General features: G+C 39.7%; 1 protein-coding gene across 50 annotated transcripts in view; it reads right to left on the reverse strand.

Moving 5' to 3' along the window:
• Positions 1 to 13,622, reverse strand: part of CLASP2 (cytoplasmic linker associated protein 2) — a 180,418-nt gene that overhangs the window by 43,871 nt on the left and 122,925 nt on the right. For all 50 annotated transcript variants that reach the window (XM_078432528.2, XM_060638093.3, XM_060638088.3 and 47 more), the window contains 2 exons: positions 12,907 to 13,151; positions 10,458 to 10,521 (listed from right to left, as the gene is read on the reverse strand). In XM_078432528.2, the coding sequence (XP_078288654.1) occupies positions 10,458 to 10,521; positions 12,907 to 13,151 (309 nt within the window). The remainder of the gene's footprint in view (positions 1 to 10,457; positions 10,522 to 12,906; positions 13,152 to 13,622) is intronic.

Raw genomic sequence — 13,622 nt, forward strand, 5'->3', positions numbered from 1 at the left:
TATTTATTAAAACCTCCCCAAACATAATTTTAACTGATCTGGAATAAGTAGAACTGTACCTAAAATAAAATAAATTCAGGACACAACTCTACATCTTCATTTTAGTGATTTCTAAAAAAATCCTAGATGGCTATTAGTCTCCATTTCTTTTGATGGGTTTTGTACTTGGTTCCAGTATTTATCTACTAGTTTAAAAAACTTTATAAGATAAAAAAAAATTAAGGAAAGGAATGCTAATATTCTTAAGTAATGCATCTCATTAAAATACTTATGAAAAATGACTGACACTAAGGTATATCTCTACAAGAAATTCACCAGAGTGGAGAATTTATTTCCAGGTAAAGAAAAAAACTCTTAGGACAACGTCAGGCATTATATTATGAGACAACTTATAATCACAACAGACCATAAAAACTATAGTTTAAAAAAGTTAATAATCTCAAAACTTTGCTAATTTGGGAATTAAGGAGTCTTGCTCAATATATATCTTATTATTGACTTCTCGTTATTCAGTTATACACGAACTCCCATTTTTTCTCTTATGTTAGAAAATGAAGGATTTTCCTGACCAGAATTAGAACTAAGGTTTCATATTTGACCCCGAGTTAGAAAAAAATACACCTTAGCTCTGTGCTCAAATGTACTCTAATTATAAAAGCAGGAACTATGACTACTTAAAATTTTCTAATACCGTCCGATCCCCAGGCCGTATCTCTTCAACACTGCTTTTGCTTACGGTGCAAAATCATTAACTTCCACCCCACTTCCCCCAAAACCTGGCTTCTCTTAGATATAAAACTTGGCCCACTGACTCGAGTAGCTGCTGGCTGTCTCCTCAGAGTCTGGCATAAAGTTGAGGAACCCCACTAAACCCACTCTAGAGCAAATGCATGTATCGAACTTAGTACTCACTCTTACTGGTACCTGGCAAAACAGTCCAGTGCTGTGCTGGAGTCAGCGGGTACTCGCCTAGAAAGCTGACTGCTCAGTGTACAGGAATTTTGTAAGCTGGCTGGTAGCCTGAAATCGGCCATGGTGGGAGTATGCACACCTCAGAAGTTACAGCAGACACTACACATTGGGGCTTCCCGTCCATCCCCTTAAACCTGCTTTGCCAGGCACAGCACTCTAATTCTTTGATTCGCTTTTAATCTTGCTTCAACTCCTGCCTCTTTTCCTGAAGATTCCAACTTTAAGCTTTCACTACAGCAAAGCTAACATTAGAATGCCTAAGTCAACTCTCGTTTTATCTGGTTCTCAGGAAACTGAGAACCAGAAAATTACATGACTTGCCCAAGGCTTCCATAGTGAATGGTTGGATCGGGACTCAGAGCTAAGTCGCTAGGTTTCCCACTGTGTTCCATCCACTCTATTATGAGATAACTTACCTCATTCACTTTACTGTCATTCGACATAAAATTCTCCAGACATCCCCTCACCCCCTTTGATTTCCTCTACAGCCACCCTTCTAATAATCGTTTCTACAAGGGAGAACCAATTTTATTCCTCTTTAAGACTAATCTTTCTATTCTGGATTCTTGTTCTCTCCCCTCTACTATCTTTACTCTTTTATTCTCAATCTAAATCCCTTGCTTACAGCTGCAGAAGACAATGTCTCACGAATTTCCCCTTCAGTTTCCCTCCCACCAATCATCTTCTCACCGTGAAATGCAGTAGCTCTTTCACTAGCTTAGTATGCTTGGCCATTCTGGAGCTTCCACTGCTTTCCTCTCATTATTTCCCGTCTTTCTTTCATTCTAGTTGCCAGGCATTGTGCTTCTCCATCCTAAATGTGTGGTGATTAAGAGCTAGTCTTCTTCTAGTTGCCAGGCATTGTGCTTCTCCATCCTAAATGTGTGGCGACGAAGAGCTAGTCTTCTTCCTGATTCTCTTTTCATCAAAAGTGTGACCTTAACAGACCCTCTCTGATCTAGCCTACTAGGCCCCATGACCTCTAGAACAGTTCTCTTGAGGCCTTCTCCAAATCTGTCCGTCACACTATCACTTTAGGCACCACGCCTTTCTACCTCAGGTCTGGATTTCTAGAACAAGCCAGGTGAGTACACGTTCTAGGCTTTGTAGGCCATATGGTGTCTGTCACAACTACTCGACTCTGCCACTGCAGCACAGCTGCAGACAGTATGCACATGAGCGTGCACAGCTGTGCTCCAACCAACTTTATCTACAGGACAGGCAGCAGGCCAACGCGTGCCTGCTTTCTCACCTGCAGACGGGTACCATTCTGAGAGAAAAAAAACCCTCCACTGTCTACACAACGGTGTGCAGAATAACATCTCAAATGCTTAGACAAGGTTCTAAGTCTCCAAACTGATCTCAGACTATCTGGCAACACACGGTCTACTGTTCCTGAGCACATCTCACCACACTCCTGATTTCCTACCATACTTCCTCTATTTATACACAGCATGTGACTCGCTACAAAGTTTACCACTCACGTCCCAGCCAAAGAGCTTCTCAGACCACTTGAGGATATAGCCACTGATCTTTCCTTCTCGGAAGCTGTTGTGGGACTAGCTCTATGGTGCTATTTAGCTTTTTCTGTATTTATATTATCTTCCCATTTGAAACATAGAACACTCGAGAATGAAGCCTCTGTCTTTGTATAGTTGTGCATTACCAATTAGAACCAAGCTCACAGTTTACCAGAGGCTGAGGACTGAGTAAAACGTTGCTCAATTAACGTGTAGGAAAAGTTCCTTAAAGGATAAGGATCTTCTATTAAGTGGAAATTTACCCTGTAATTGGTAGCCAGCCCTTTGTTCTCATTGGCAAGGGAAGATGCACAGGATCTTCCCTTCACCCCGGCCCAGGTTAACCTCTTTCTCTCTTCTACACACTTCCTGACATCTCCCACTTCTCGGGACTCAGGGCAGTCCTTCCCAGGAGGCCCTACCATCTCATGCTGCCATAGCCGAAGTTTATGTTCCTGACAAGATCTGAACTGCTATTTTCTTCAAGAAGACTTCTCTGAGTCTCCTGGGTAGAAATTTCTTTTGATAGAGTACAGATGCACAAAAAAGTAGACATGTTATCTACAGTACTCCACACAGAGAATTCTACTATTGTTTTTCAAAATACATCCTATCAGTGGTACTTACTAAGTGACAACATACACGCCTGTATCTATCTATCGATCTATCGATCTATCTAAAATATATATTGGGAATGTCACATAAAATTTCTTATGTGGCTGCCTTATCACAAAGAGTTCATTGCCAGATGTTGATATCCTCCCATGACCTTATCTAAAATTAAAGAAGAAAATGGAAAGTAGATATGCTAATATTAGGGTTAAAAATTTGATTTCAGAAAAGAAATTTGAGACCCACTGCACCATAAACTGTTTTGTTTGCTTTTATGGAATGACATTTATAGAATATTAGAAAGTATATATGGGGAGATTGGGACTAATTTTTTTAGTAATTGCAAAATTTGGGAATTACTTTTTTAAATAATTCAATGGAACCAACCTTCAGTGGAATCGATTTGTAATTCCACGTATCTCACACCTGTAATTTACTAGAAAACGACTAGACCACTGGAGCTATTACAGTTGAGGTGGTCTTTTCTTAATCTCACTTATGTCTTAGGTGTGCCAGTCATCAAATACAGAACAGAAGAACATCATCAAATTAGATCAATTAGTAGATTAAGAAGCACATCTCCAAACAGAATGACAGTTTGCATAACTGCAAATAGCATTTCGTGGATTGCAAAGGGTCCAACACTGCATGAACTCTTCGGGAGAGAAAATAGAGAAAAAGGGTTAATTTCACAGTCATGCAGTAAAGTTAGGTTTCCAACAAATATTGAACCAACTTACTCTCTATTGAGAGTTCCAACACAGGGGACAGCATGCAAAAAGAAAAAAAGAAAAAAAAGAAAAACACACAAATTAGTCGCCATCAATGCAAAGTTCCTGTATGGAAGAAAAACACTTAGAAAATAAAAGTGACAAATGTTTTTCAAAGTTTTGTGATAAACTCAAAGTAGTTTTTAAAACAAGAGTTAAATGAATAGTATGAGAGAAGAGTATGTGATTTTTCCTGTGTTTCTCCCTCACCTCCTTGCAAAAGAAATTTAAAACCAAAAACCAGAAAACCAACTTCTTTTCCAGACCCTAATATCCTTGAGGCTCAACTTCTAGAAAGAATCTAAGACTAACAGCCACCCGCCCCCCGTTTCTGAAGAGTGCCAGCATTTATGTCCAAAGCACAGCATCTAGAGTTTCTCTTTTCCTCTTCAGAAGCAGTATGTTCATAAGTGACTTCTGTGAAGGTTTAAAACAACCACAGCTGTCTGGAAATAAAAAGGAACCATTTATGCCACAACTTTAAATCTTGCCCAGGTAAGATGTCTGTTATGGTGTCCTGATCCTAGGACACCTCTGCTGCCTAGCACACTCTTTAAGAGACCAGATGTGACCTGGGCACTCAAGTGTGTCCATTTTAGTAGCCACAGATTAAACTCCTACCCTAGCTATTCGAGACTCAAAGATAGGACCTCAAGAGGTAGGACTAGACGGACCATAAAATGCCAACTCACAGCACGCACCTTGGTGAAGGCGGCTCTTTTCCAATAGTCTCTTCAGAGACAAATGTCAGAACACGTAAGATAACTTCTAGCATCTGACGCTCCTTACGTTTGAGGGGAAAAAATGAGTCTAGAGCAGTCCAAATAAAAATCTTCCCTGATCTCCTTAATTTTCAAACTTATTTAGTCTTGAAAAACTTACATGAGTGCTTGGCTTTCTAAAGGCTTTACATATATTAACTCATTTAAATATCCTCACAATCTTACGAGGTACTACTGATTATTAGCTATTCATTACTATTAAAACTTGATTTTACAGGTTAGGAAACTAAGGCACAGACTGCCAGTAAGTGCTGAGGCACATCTGCACCTAAGGATCTAGCTCTGCCATCCACACTTATCACCGTGTTGCTCTCTCTGTCTCTGGAAAAATATCAACAGGCTTTAAATCAGACATTTGTAGGGGCACCTGGGTGGCTCAGTCGGTTAAGCGTCCGACTTCGGCTCAGGTCATGATCTCACGGTCCGTGAGTTCGAGCCCCGCGTCGGGCTCTGTGTTGACAGCTCAGAGCCTGGAGCCTGTTTCGGATTCTGTGTCTCCCTCTCTCTCTGACCCTCCCCCATTCATGCTCTATCTCTCTCTGTCTCAAAAATAAATAAAACGTTAAAAAAAAATTAAAAAAAATAAATCAGACATTTGTAGCTTCTGTTCTAAATTACTGTCATACATACATCATCACTTATTCCCAACTCTAGGTATCTGAAGTAAAAAAAAAAAAAAAAAAAAGCGTAGCAAGTTACAGGCATATCAACTAACTTCAGCCTGCAAACTCTATTTGCCAATCCTGCCCAGCGTCTACCTCCACGGGATTCAGAGAGTGCTCTTTTCTGGCCCTTCTTTTCTGGGGTGTCTGCCTCATTTACCAGAGCTCACCTGATACTTTAGTTGGACTCGGGTGTTTACCGTGAAATATGTAAGAGGGGAGCATTCTGGGGGCTGGAGAAGGAGATCCTATATGAAAGTGGACCGGGCTGCCCACAAACTGTTTCTCTAAGTATCTTGTTTCTGCTGAGGACAGCAGGTAGTCTGGATCGTGTTGGGCGTGAGAACAACTCTCGTTTACCATGGCAGCTGGGTAATACCCAGAAGGTGTGAACACAGCACTGAAGTGTTGATTTCCACCTAAAAAGACATGGGAAAATCCACCTAACCAAGCTCATGGAATGAGATGTCTCCCGAACACTGCGGCCCATTCTGGGGGCAAGTCTTCAGAGAGTTTCTGCCCTGTGAGCTTTCAGGACAGTTGAGGTTATGGATAAGAGATTCCAGTTCAGAGTGGAGAGCTAACCCAGGTTTCAGGAACACAGAGAAATGTCCCTGATGGCATTTTTCAAGGCTATGAAAAAAAGTGCATGGCTCCTCTGGGGACATGGACGTAGTCCAGGCTGGGGTGAGAGCGAGGAAGGGACGACCAGCAAAACGATAGGCTCTGTTTGGGCGTTTTCTTGGGGACAGCGAGCAGTCACCGCAGGGTTTTAAGCTGGTAGAAAAGATCTGTCTCCTGTGCAAAGGACGCGGTGTGGAGCAGGTGCCACAGGCAACAGACTGCTCTGCCCCGAGTCAGCAGTGAGAACAGAGAGAGGTTCAGAAGGCTGAATGAGGAGTAAGTGGAGTTGCCAGAGTGATGCCCAAATCCTTCCCTGGAGCAATGAGGGAACGGTGATTTCACGAGACGAGATAAAGCAACGCAGGAGTTCTGAGGCTGAAGATGGCCACGAGGCAGGAGACTACGTGCAAGAGAAAATATGGGCTGGAAGTGCACATCTGTGAGTCACCAGGTTCCCGCCAGTGGTAACGTAAGCTTCAGAGAAGGTACAGAATTAAAGACAAGAGCCTAGGGCAAGAATCGAAGCAACACCTATGCTCAGCAGAACGAGCAGAGAGAGGTGCCGTAAGACGAGCGGTACGAGAGAGACCGGCTAGGACACAACAGGCACATCACAACAGGCACATCATGCTCCTCAGAACGACAGAAAAGACACAGTGAATAACTGACAGCAAAGTTGAAAGGCAAAAAGGAATGTCAACCAGCAAACTGGAATTTATGAGAAGTCCCCGGAAGCCGAGAGGATAAGACCATCTCAGCGAAAAATAGAATACTTATTAATGTGGCTAACGACAGCTCTAAGGTGACACCTCCTTCTATTTCAACCGGAGGAGAGGCAGAAAGCATGAGTTTATGTGTAGTTACAGTGGCTGGTCTGGAGGCAGGAAATGGAGTTTCTGCTTGATGGCTTCCGTTTTCTGGGTAAGCTAGGAAGCCAGGACACGTGCTTAGGGCATAAGATAGGTTGGGAGGTGAACGGGCTGCAGTTCTGAGGAGAGAAACTGTTTGACATGGTCTCCATGGAGAACAGAAGACAAAGAGGAGGATTCCTACATAGCACTGAGCACTAGACAAAAACCACAGATCAGTAGTGGAGAATGGCAGGAATACACATAGCTGATTTCACTCAGGGGCCAGTACAGTGTTTCCCTTCAAGAATCCTAACCTCCAACCAGGTGCCACGAGCTCCACGAGCAGATAGGTTCTTGAACCTATGTTTCTATTACAGTGTCAATAACTTAAGAATTAAGCATAAAAAACAGGGATCAGCAAACTATGGTTTGCACAATGGTTTTTACAATTTTAAATGGTTAAAAAAACTTTTTTTTTTTTAAGGCAATTTCGTGGGGTGGCTGGGTGACTCAGCCGGTTAAGCGTCTGACTCTTGGTTTTGGCTCAGGTCATGATCTCACGGTTCATGGGACTGAGCCTTGCATTGAGCTCTGTGCTGACAGGGTGGAGCCTGCTTGGGATTCTCTTTCCCTCTCTCTGCCCCTCCCTGCTCACTTGTGCACTCCCTCTCTCTTCTCTTAAAATAAATAACTTAAAAAAAAGTAGGCCTTTTGTATTACATAAAAAGGCAGTTTTGTGACACATGAAAATTAAAATTTCAAGGTTCATAAAGTTTTGTTGCAACCCAGCCACATTCATTTGCTTACATACTGTCTAAAGATTCCTTTGTGCTATATAATGTCTGAGTTGAGCAGTGGTGACAGAGATCAATATGGATGCAAATATTTACCATCTTGCCCTTTACAGAGCAAAAAATGGTCAACTGATAAAGAACAAAACTGTATTTGGAACGGGGCACTTGAGTGGGTAGCTCAGTCGGTTTAGCGGCTGACTCTTGATTTGAGCTCAGGTCATGATCACACGGTCGTGAGACTGAGCCCCACATTAGGCTCCAAGCTGAACATGAAGCCTGCTTAAGACTTTCTTGCTCTCGCTCTTGCTCTCTCTCACTGTCTCCCCTGCTCCCCTCCCTCCGCCCCTCTTCCCAGCTCATGCTTTCTCTCTAAAAAAACAAAACGAAAACAAAACCAAAAGAACGCTGTATTTGGAAAGAAAAGCCACAACCATTGCCTGATCCTGAAGACGGGGCTGATGGTACTTTGGAAGATGGGGAGGGAGAAATCTGCTATTTTAATAATATCAGGATATGATGCAAAAGCTCAAATCAAACCCTGACATTTTAAACTCAGCACAGTATGGTGACATATCCAGTGTATTCTTTTTTTTTTTTTTTAATTGAGAGGCAATGTGAGCAGGGGAGGAGCAGAGAGAAAGGAGAGAGAGTGCCAAGAGGACTCCGTGCCCAGGGCAGTGTGCAGCCTGATGTGGGGCTTGATCCCAAGACCACAGATCATGACGTGAGCTGAAATCAAGAGTTGGATGCTCAACCAACTGAGCCACCCAGGAGCCCCATCCAGTCTATTCTCAACGAATTCCATTACTGGCAGGGCCTCTGACAATCACCGAACAAAAGTCAAACAGAAACAAATGAATAAAAATCCTCCCATCAGTCTTTGCTGAACTAAAACAAACCTAATCAAACACACCAGATGGGTAAGAATTATATACTGTTATAAAACCTGATGAAGAAAACCCAAAAAGTCATCTTTCTCACAACTCTAGGGAGGACTGTAGCTGGTTCTCCGAGTCTGCTAAGGAAAGCCAAACATACGTGCTCGGTTCAGGTCCTTTACCAACATCAAACTCAATTTCCCTATTGATCTCTAACAGCCTCTTTTAAAAAGCAGTTCTCTTTATCACTGTATAAATCCTAGCATCCAACTAAATTGTATTATTGCCCTAACGAAAAATAAAAAATTGTGACTTTGAGAAATAATCCAGCCCTGGTCCTATACCTTCCAGTAGACAAGAATTTTACCACTTAATGAAGATGTTTTAAAATTCTGTTTTTAAAGGCTGTATAGATAATTATTAAAATATTATTTATAAAACAGGTCCATCCAGATCACAACTGTCTTGTCCTTTGGTTTATATGGCCAAGAAAATATTTCAACAACCAATTTGTTCAGGATTTACAGAACTTTTGCATTACAGGGAGTCCTACAGCTGTGATTAGTGGTAGGAATATAAGTGTACAATGGTACAGTTATCTACATGCCCAGCTTGAAAATTATAAACTGTATGTACGTATGTATGTATGTACGTACATACTTGCTTATTTATAATCTCTACACCCAATGTGAGGCTTGAACTCATATGAGGCCCTGATTCCAAGAGTCACATGCTCTGTCAGTTGAGCCAGCCTGGTGCCCCTGAAAGTTGTAAACTTTAAAACAAACTGCTTGCCAACTGTTTTTTTAATCTTTGTTTTTAATGGAATCTTGTATTCTTGGATAAGATAAATATATCTTCCGATAGAGGATAATCTTTGAAAATTGTTTTAAAGTAGAAGCAATTTATCACCTTCAGCTGGATTTTATTATGTATAAAATGGGATTTCATTATCTTTAGCGTTCCAAGTAATGAAAATCTTGAAAATAGAAAAAAAATGACAATGATATGCGCAACAATAACGTGAAGACAGTAAAAAAAAAAAAAAAAAAAAAAGCAAAATTCATTAATATTTTTCTTATAATTTCCCTTCCACATCTCCCTCTCACTTAGGTTAGAAATTCTCAGGTAGACAACTGGTAACCTAAAAAAAGATACTTAAAGTTTCACCACTGTCAGACACATTACTGAAAACAGAATAAACAAATACATTTTATAACAGTACTATCCTGCAACGTAAACCACAATTTCACAATACACATGCAGATTATGCCTCAGTATTTAAAATTAAGTATGTTTAAAAACTTTTTTTTTTTTAGCAATCTCCACACCCAATACGGGGCTTGAACTCACGACCCCGAGATCAGGAGTCACATGTTCCTCTGACTGAGCCAGACAGGCACCCCTAAAATTAAGTATGTTTTAATCAACATTAAAAATTAAACAATGTTCTGAAAATTTTTATGGACTACTTCAATAAATAAAATGCTTTTTTGACTGTTCCTACGAAACCGTGGCCAACACTGTATTTTGTGCTTTTGTGTTATTTAATGGCAATTCTTTTCTACACAATTGCTCTTTTAAGAATATATTCACGTTAACCTTGCAAAAGAAGAAAACAATAAGAAGCTCACAGAAACATCTCTTTTTGACTTACCCCAATTTCTTTTTTTTATAAACAGTAAAAAGTTTCTAGTAATACAAAAACATTCAGTTTGACTAATTCTGTGAGTTGTGCTTGTTACTGATGTCCCTCAATTTATATAGTCTTAAAACAGTTCCTCTTTGGAGAAGCTTAAAAGGTTGCCAGTGAACAATTTCTAAATTATGTATGACATCAAACAATTTCAATTGTGTTTGAAAAGATTATTACCATTTTGAAGCAATAATAAAATGCAAACGGCCTACAGTGTTTTGCTATCACTTTCCTTTTTTTTGCAGCACACAAATGACATCCCATAGGAGTAAATAATCTTAAATACTAAAACATACCTTGCCGTGAGGATCAGCAAACATTCTTGTGAAAATTTCACATAATCTTTTCAGTTCAACTCGACTGTCAAAATAATAAAATAGCTAATTAATATCTTGCTATAGGAAGAATTCATTTAAAAGGAACTTTAGGGGTACCTGGGTGGCTCAGTCGGTTAAGCATCTGACTTCAACTCAGGTCATGACCTCATGGTGTCCAGTTTGAGCCACCAGGCTCTCTGCTGTCAGCACAGAGCCCGCTTCAGATCTTCTGTTTCCCTCTTCCTCTGCCCCACCCCTGCTTCTTCTCTCTCTCTCTCTCTCTCCCTCTCTAATAAAAAAACAATGAAACCCAAAAACCAAAAACCAAAACTTTGGAGTAATCTTAGCTGTAATTAGCTTCTTACAAAAAGAAAGGCTAAAAAAAAACCAGTCCTCAAAATCATAAAGTTTGTGGGACTTACTAATCAGGAATAAACACAAATTTATCAAATGCAACAATAATCCTGTTGCAACCCACATTATCTTAAAAGTTGAAAGTTATATTAAAAGAAATACAGTTGTATTTCTTTAATGTAGCATGACAGGGGAAACTGTACAAATGACATTCCTAACACACAAATTTTATCCTTTATTTTTATTTTTTAAAAACTTTTTATTTATTTTGAGAGACAGAGCATGCATGTGAGCAGGAGAGAGGGCACATGTGTGATATGGGGCTTGATCTCATGAATGGTGAGATCATGACCGGAGCTGCAATCAAGAGCCAGATGCTTGACCAAATGAGCCACCCAGGCGCCCCTGAATTTTTCCTTTAATTTTTTTTTTATTAAAAAAAAATTTTTTTTTAACATTTATTTATTACTGAGAGACAGAGAGACACAGAGTGTGAGCATGGGAGGGGCAGAGAGAGAGGGAGACACAGAATCGGAAGCAGGCTCCAGGCTCTGAGCTGTCAGCACAGAGCCCAACGTGGGGCTCGAACCCATAAACTGTGAGATCATGACCTGAGCCGAAGTCAGACGCTTAACTAGGTAAGCCATCCAGGCGCCCCTGAATTTTCCCTTTAAATGCGAAGATGTTTTCTTAAATTTGGCCACCTGACGACTAAAATCTTTCTAAACTATGCCTACTCCCTCGCCACTGAAAATGATATACTGAACTTAATATTAACCTAATCTTGATGGGGCCAGGAACAATATTATGATGATTTATTGCAATGATTCATGAAGTGTGATATACACACATTAGAATATATTAGGTAGTACATAAACATCTATTTTAGATCAAATAGTTCTAATACTTCCTAAAGTAAACATACAACTAGTAAATCTAACCCTGATTTCAGGTATCAAGTCAGGAAGTAGCCCTCTAATTTTCCAGTACCCTCAAACTTATGAATTATCTGAAACTAGTTTTTTTTTTTTTTTTAAATGTATACTTTTTATTTTTGGGAGAGTGACAGAGAGTAAGCGGGGGAGGGGGGGAGGGGCACAGAAAGAGAGGGAGACACAGAATCTGAAACAGACTCCTGGCTCTGAGCTGTCAGTGCAGAGCCTGACATGGGGCTCAAACTCACAAACTGTGAGATCATGACCTGAGCCGAAGTTGGACGCTTAACCGAATGAGCCACCCAGATGCCCCTGAAGCTAGGTTCTTAAAGGGGTTGGCCAGAGAAGTTTAAAACATTACAAAGATAAAGACAATAAAAAATTTAGGGGGAAAAAAAGGAAGTAAAAACCATTAGGAAAGGAAACCAAATCAAGTCAAACCAAACTAAAAACCAATATAAAGTTCTGTTGCATTTCTTTTATTTTATTATTTATTTATTTATTTATTTATTTATTTATTTATTTATTTATTTATTTTTTATGAAGTTTATTGTCAAATTGGTTTCCATACAACACCCAGTGCTCATCCCAAAAGGTGCCCTCCTCAATACCCATCACCCACCCTCCCCTCCCTCCCACCCCCCATCAACCCTCAGTTTGTTCTGTTTTTAAGAGTCTCTTATGCTTTGGCTCTCTCCCACTCTAACCTCTTTTTTTTTTTTTTTTTTTTCCTTCCCCTCCCCCATGGGTTTCTGTTAAGTTTCTCAGGATCCACATAAGAGTGAAAACATATGGTATCTGTCTTTCTCAGTATGGCTTATTAAGTTCTGTTGCATTTCAATACACTGGTCAACTTTTTTTTTTAAATAAACCAGTTTTAATTTTATGTACACTTTATTATTTTTAATTTTAAAAATAACTTTTTTCATTAACTTGTATTTGTGAATACAAAGTTTCCTTTTAAATAAAAATTTCTAGTTTAGATAATACAGATGGCCTTGGAGACTGGGAAAATATTTTGGTATCACCTTCTGAATTTAAAACAAGTCTGTTCCCATACGAATATCTTGAAAGTGTCCTGGGAACAAAGTTGAAAGTGCGAACGTGACAGGACAATTATTTTAAGATAATAAACTCACCTTAGCGTTCTCTGATTTTTTAGCAAGTTTTGTAGCCCCAGGAGGCCTTCTTTCCTTTCTGACCAGTTGGAACTGGCACATCTATTGAGGACCTCGGCCACATCTTCCGTCTGCCTCATGTAGGTAGGAATACTGCCATTTCGAGAGCTATACGAGCGTTCTGAACAAGCACTCGATGCATCGCTGTTGGCGTCATCATCTGAATGCATTCCGTAGGATTCGTATCTTCTTCGAGCAGGCTTTTTCTGTTACACATAAAGACTCTCATTAGCAGTAGCCAAAAGAATGTACTGGTATTTCACAATTTCTACTGACCACAAAAGGACTGTTTTTTTTTTTTTTTTTAAATCAGTACCAAGCATGCGTCTAAGTACTGTAATAATAAAATTATTATCAATGTTGTATCCATCGATAACTGATTTTATTTTCAATATTTAGTTTTGCTTCAGAAAACAGGTTTTAGAAGTTAGTAGACAATGAGATAGTTTTTAATGATGGGATATAGTGGAAACAGAACAAGACTACACGAAAGTTCATGTATGTAAAGTGAGAAGTGCTCAACTTGTGGGTTTTTCCTTTTCATGGAAACCAAAGAACGACTAGTATATATTTTAGATGAAGAGAAATTACTGGGAATTTGAGTTGGTAAGAAGAGAACATTACTTTATTTTTTTTGAATATTACTTTTTTAAAGGATGAGAATGGGTCAGAAAAAC

The sequence above is a fragment of the Panthera onca genome, chromosome C2, assembly GCF_046562875.1.
Source record: "Panthera onca isolate mPanOnc1 chromosome C2, mPanOnc1 haplotype 2, whole genome shotgun sequence".
In the NCBI taxonomy this organism is placed as follows: domain Eukaryota; kingdom Metazoa; phylum Chordata; class Mammalia; order Carnivora; family Felidae; genus Panthera; species Panthera onca.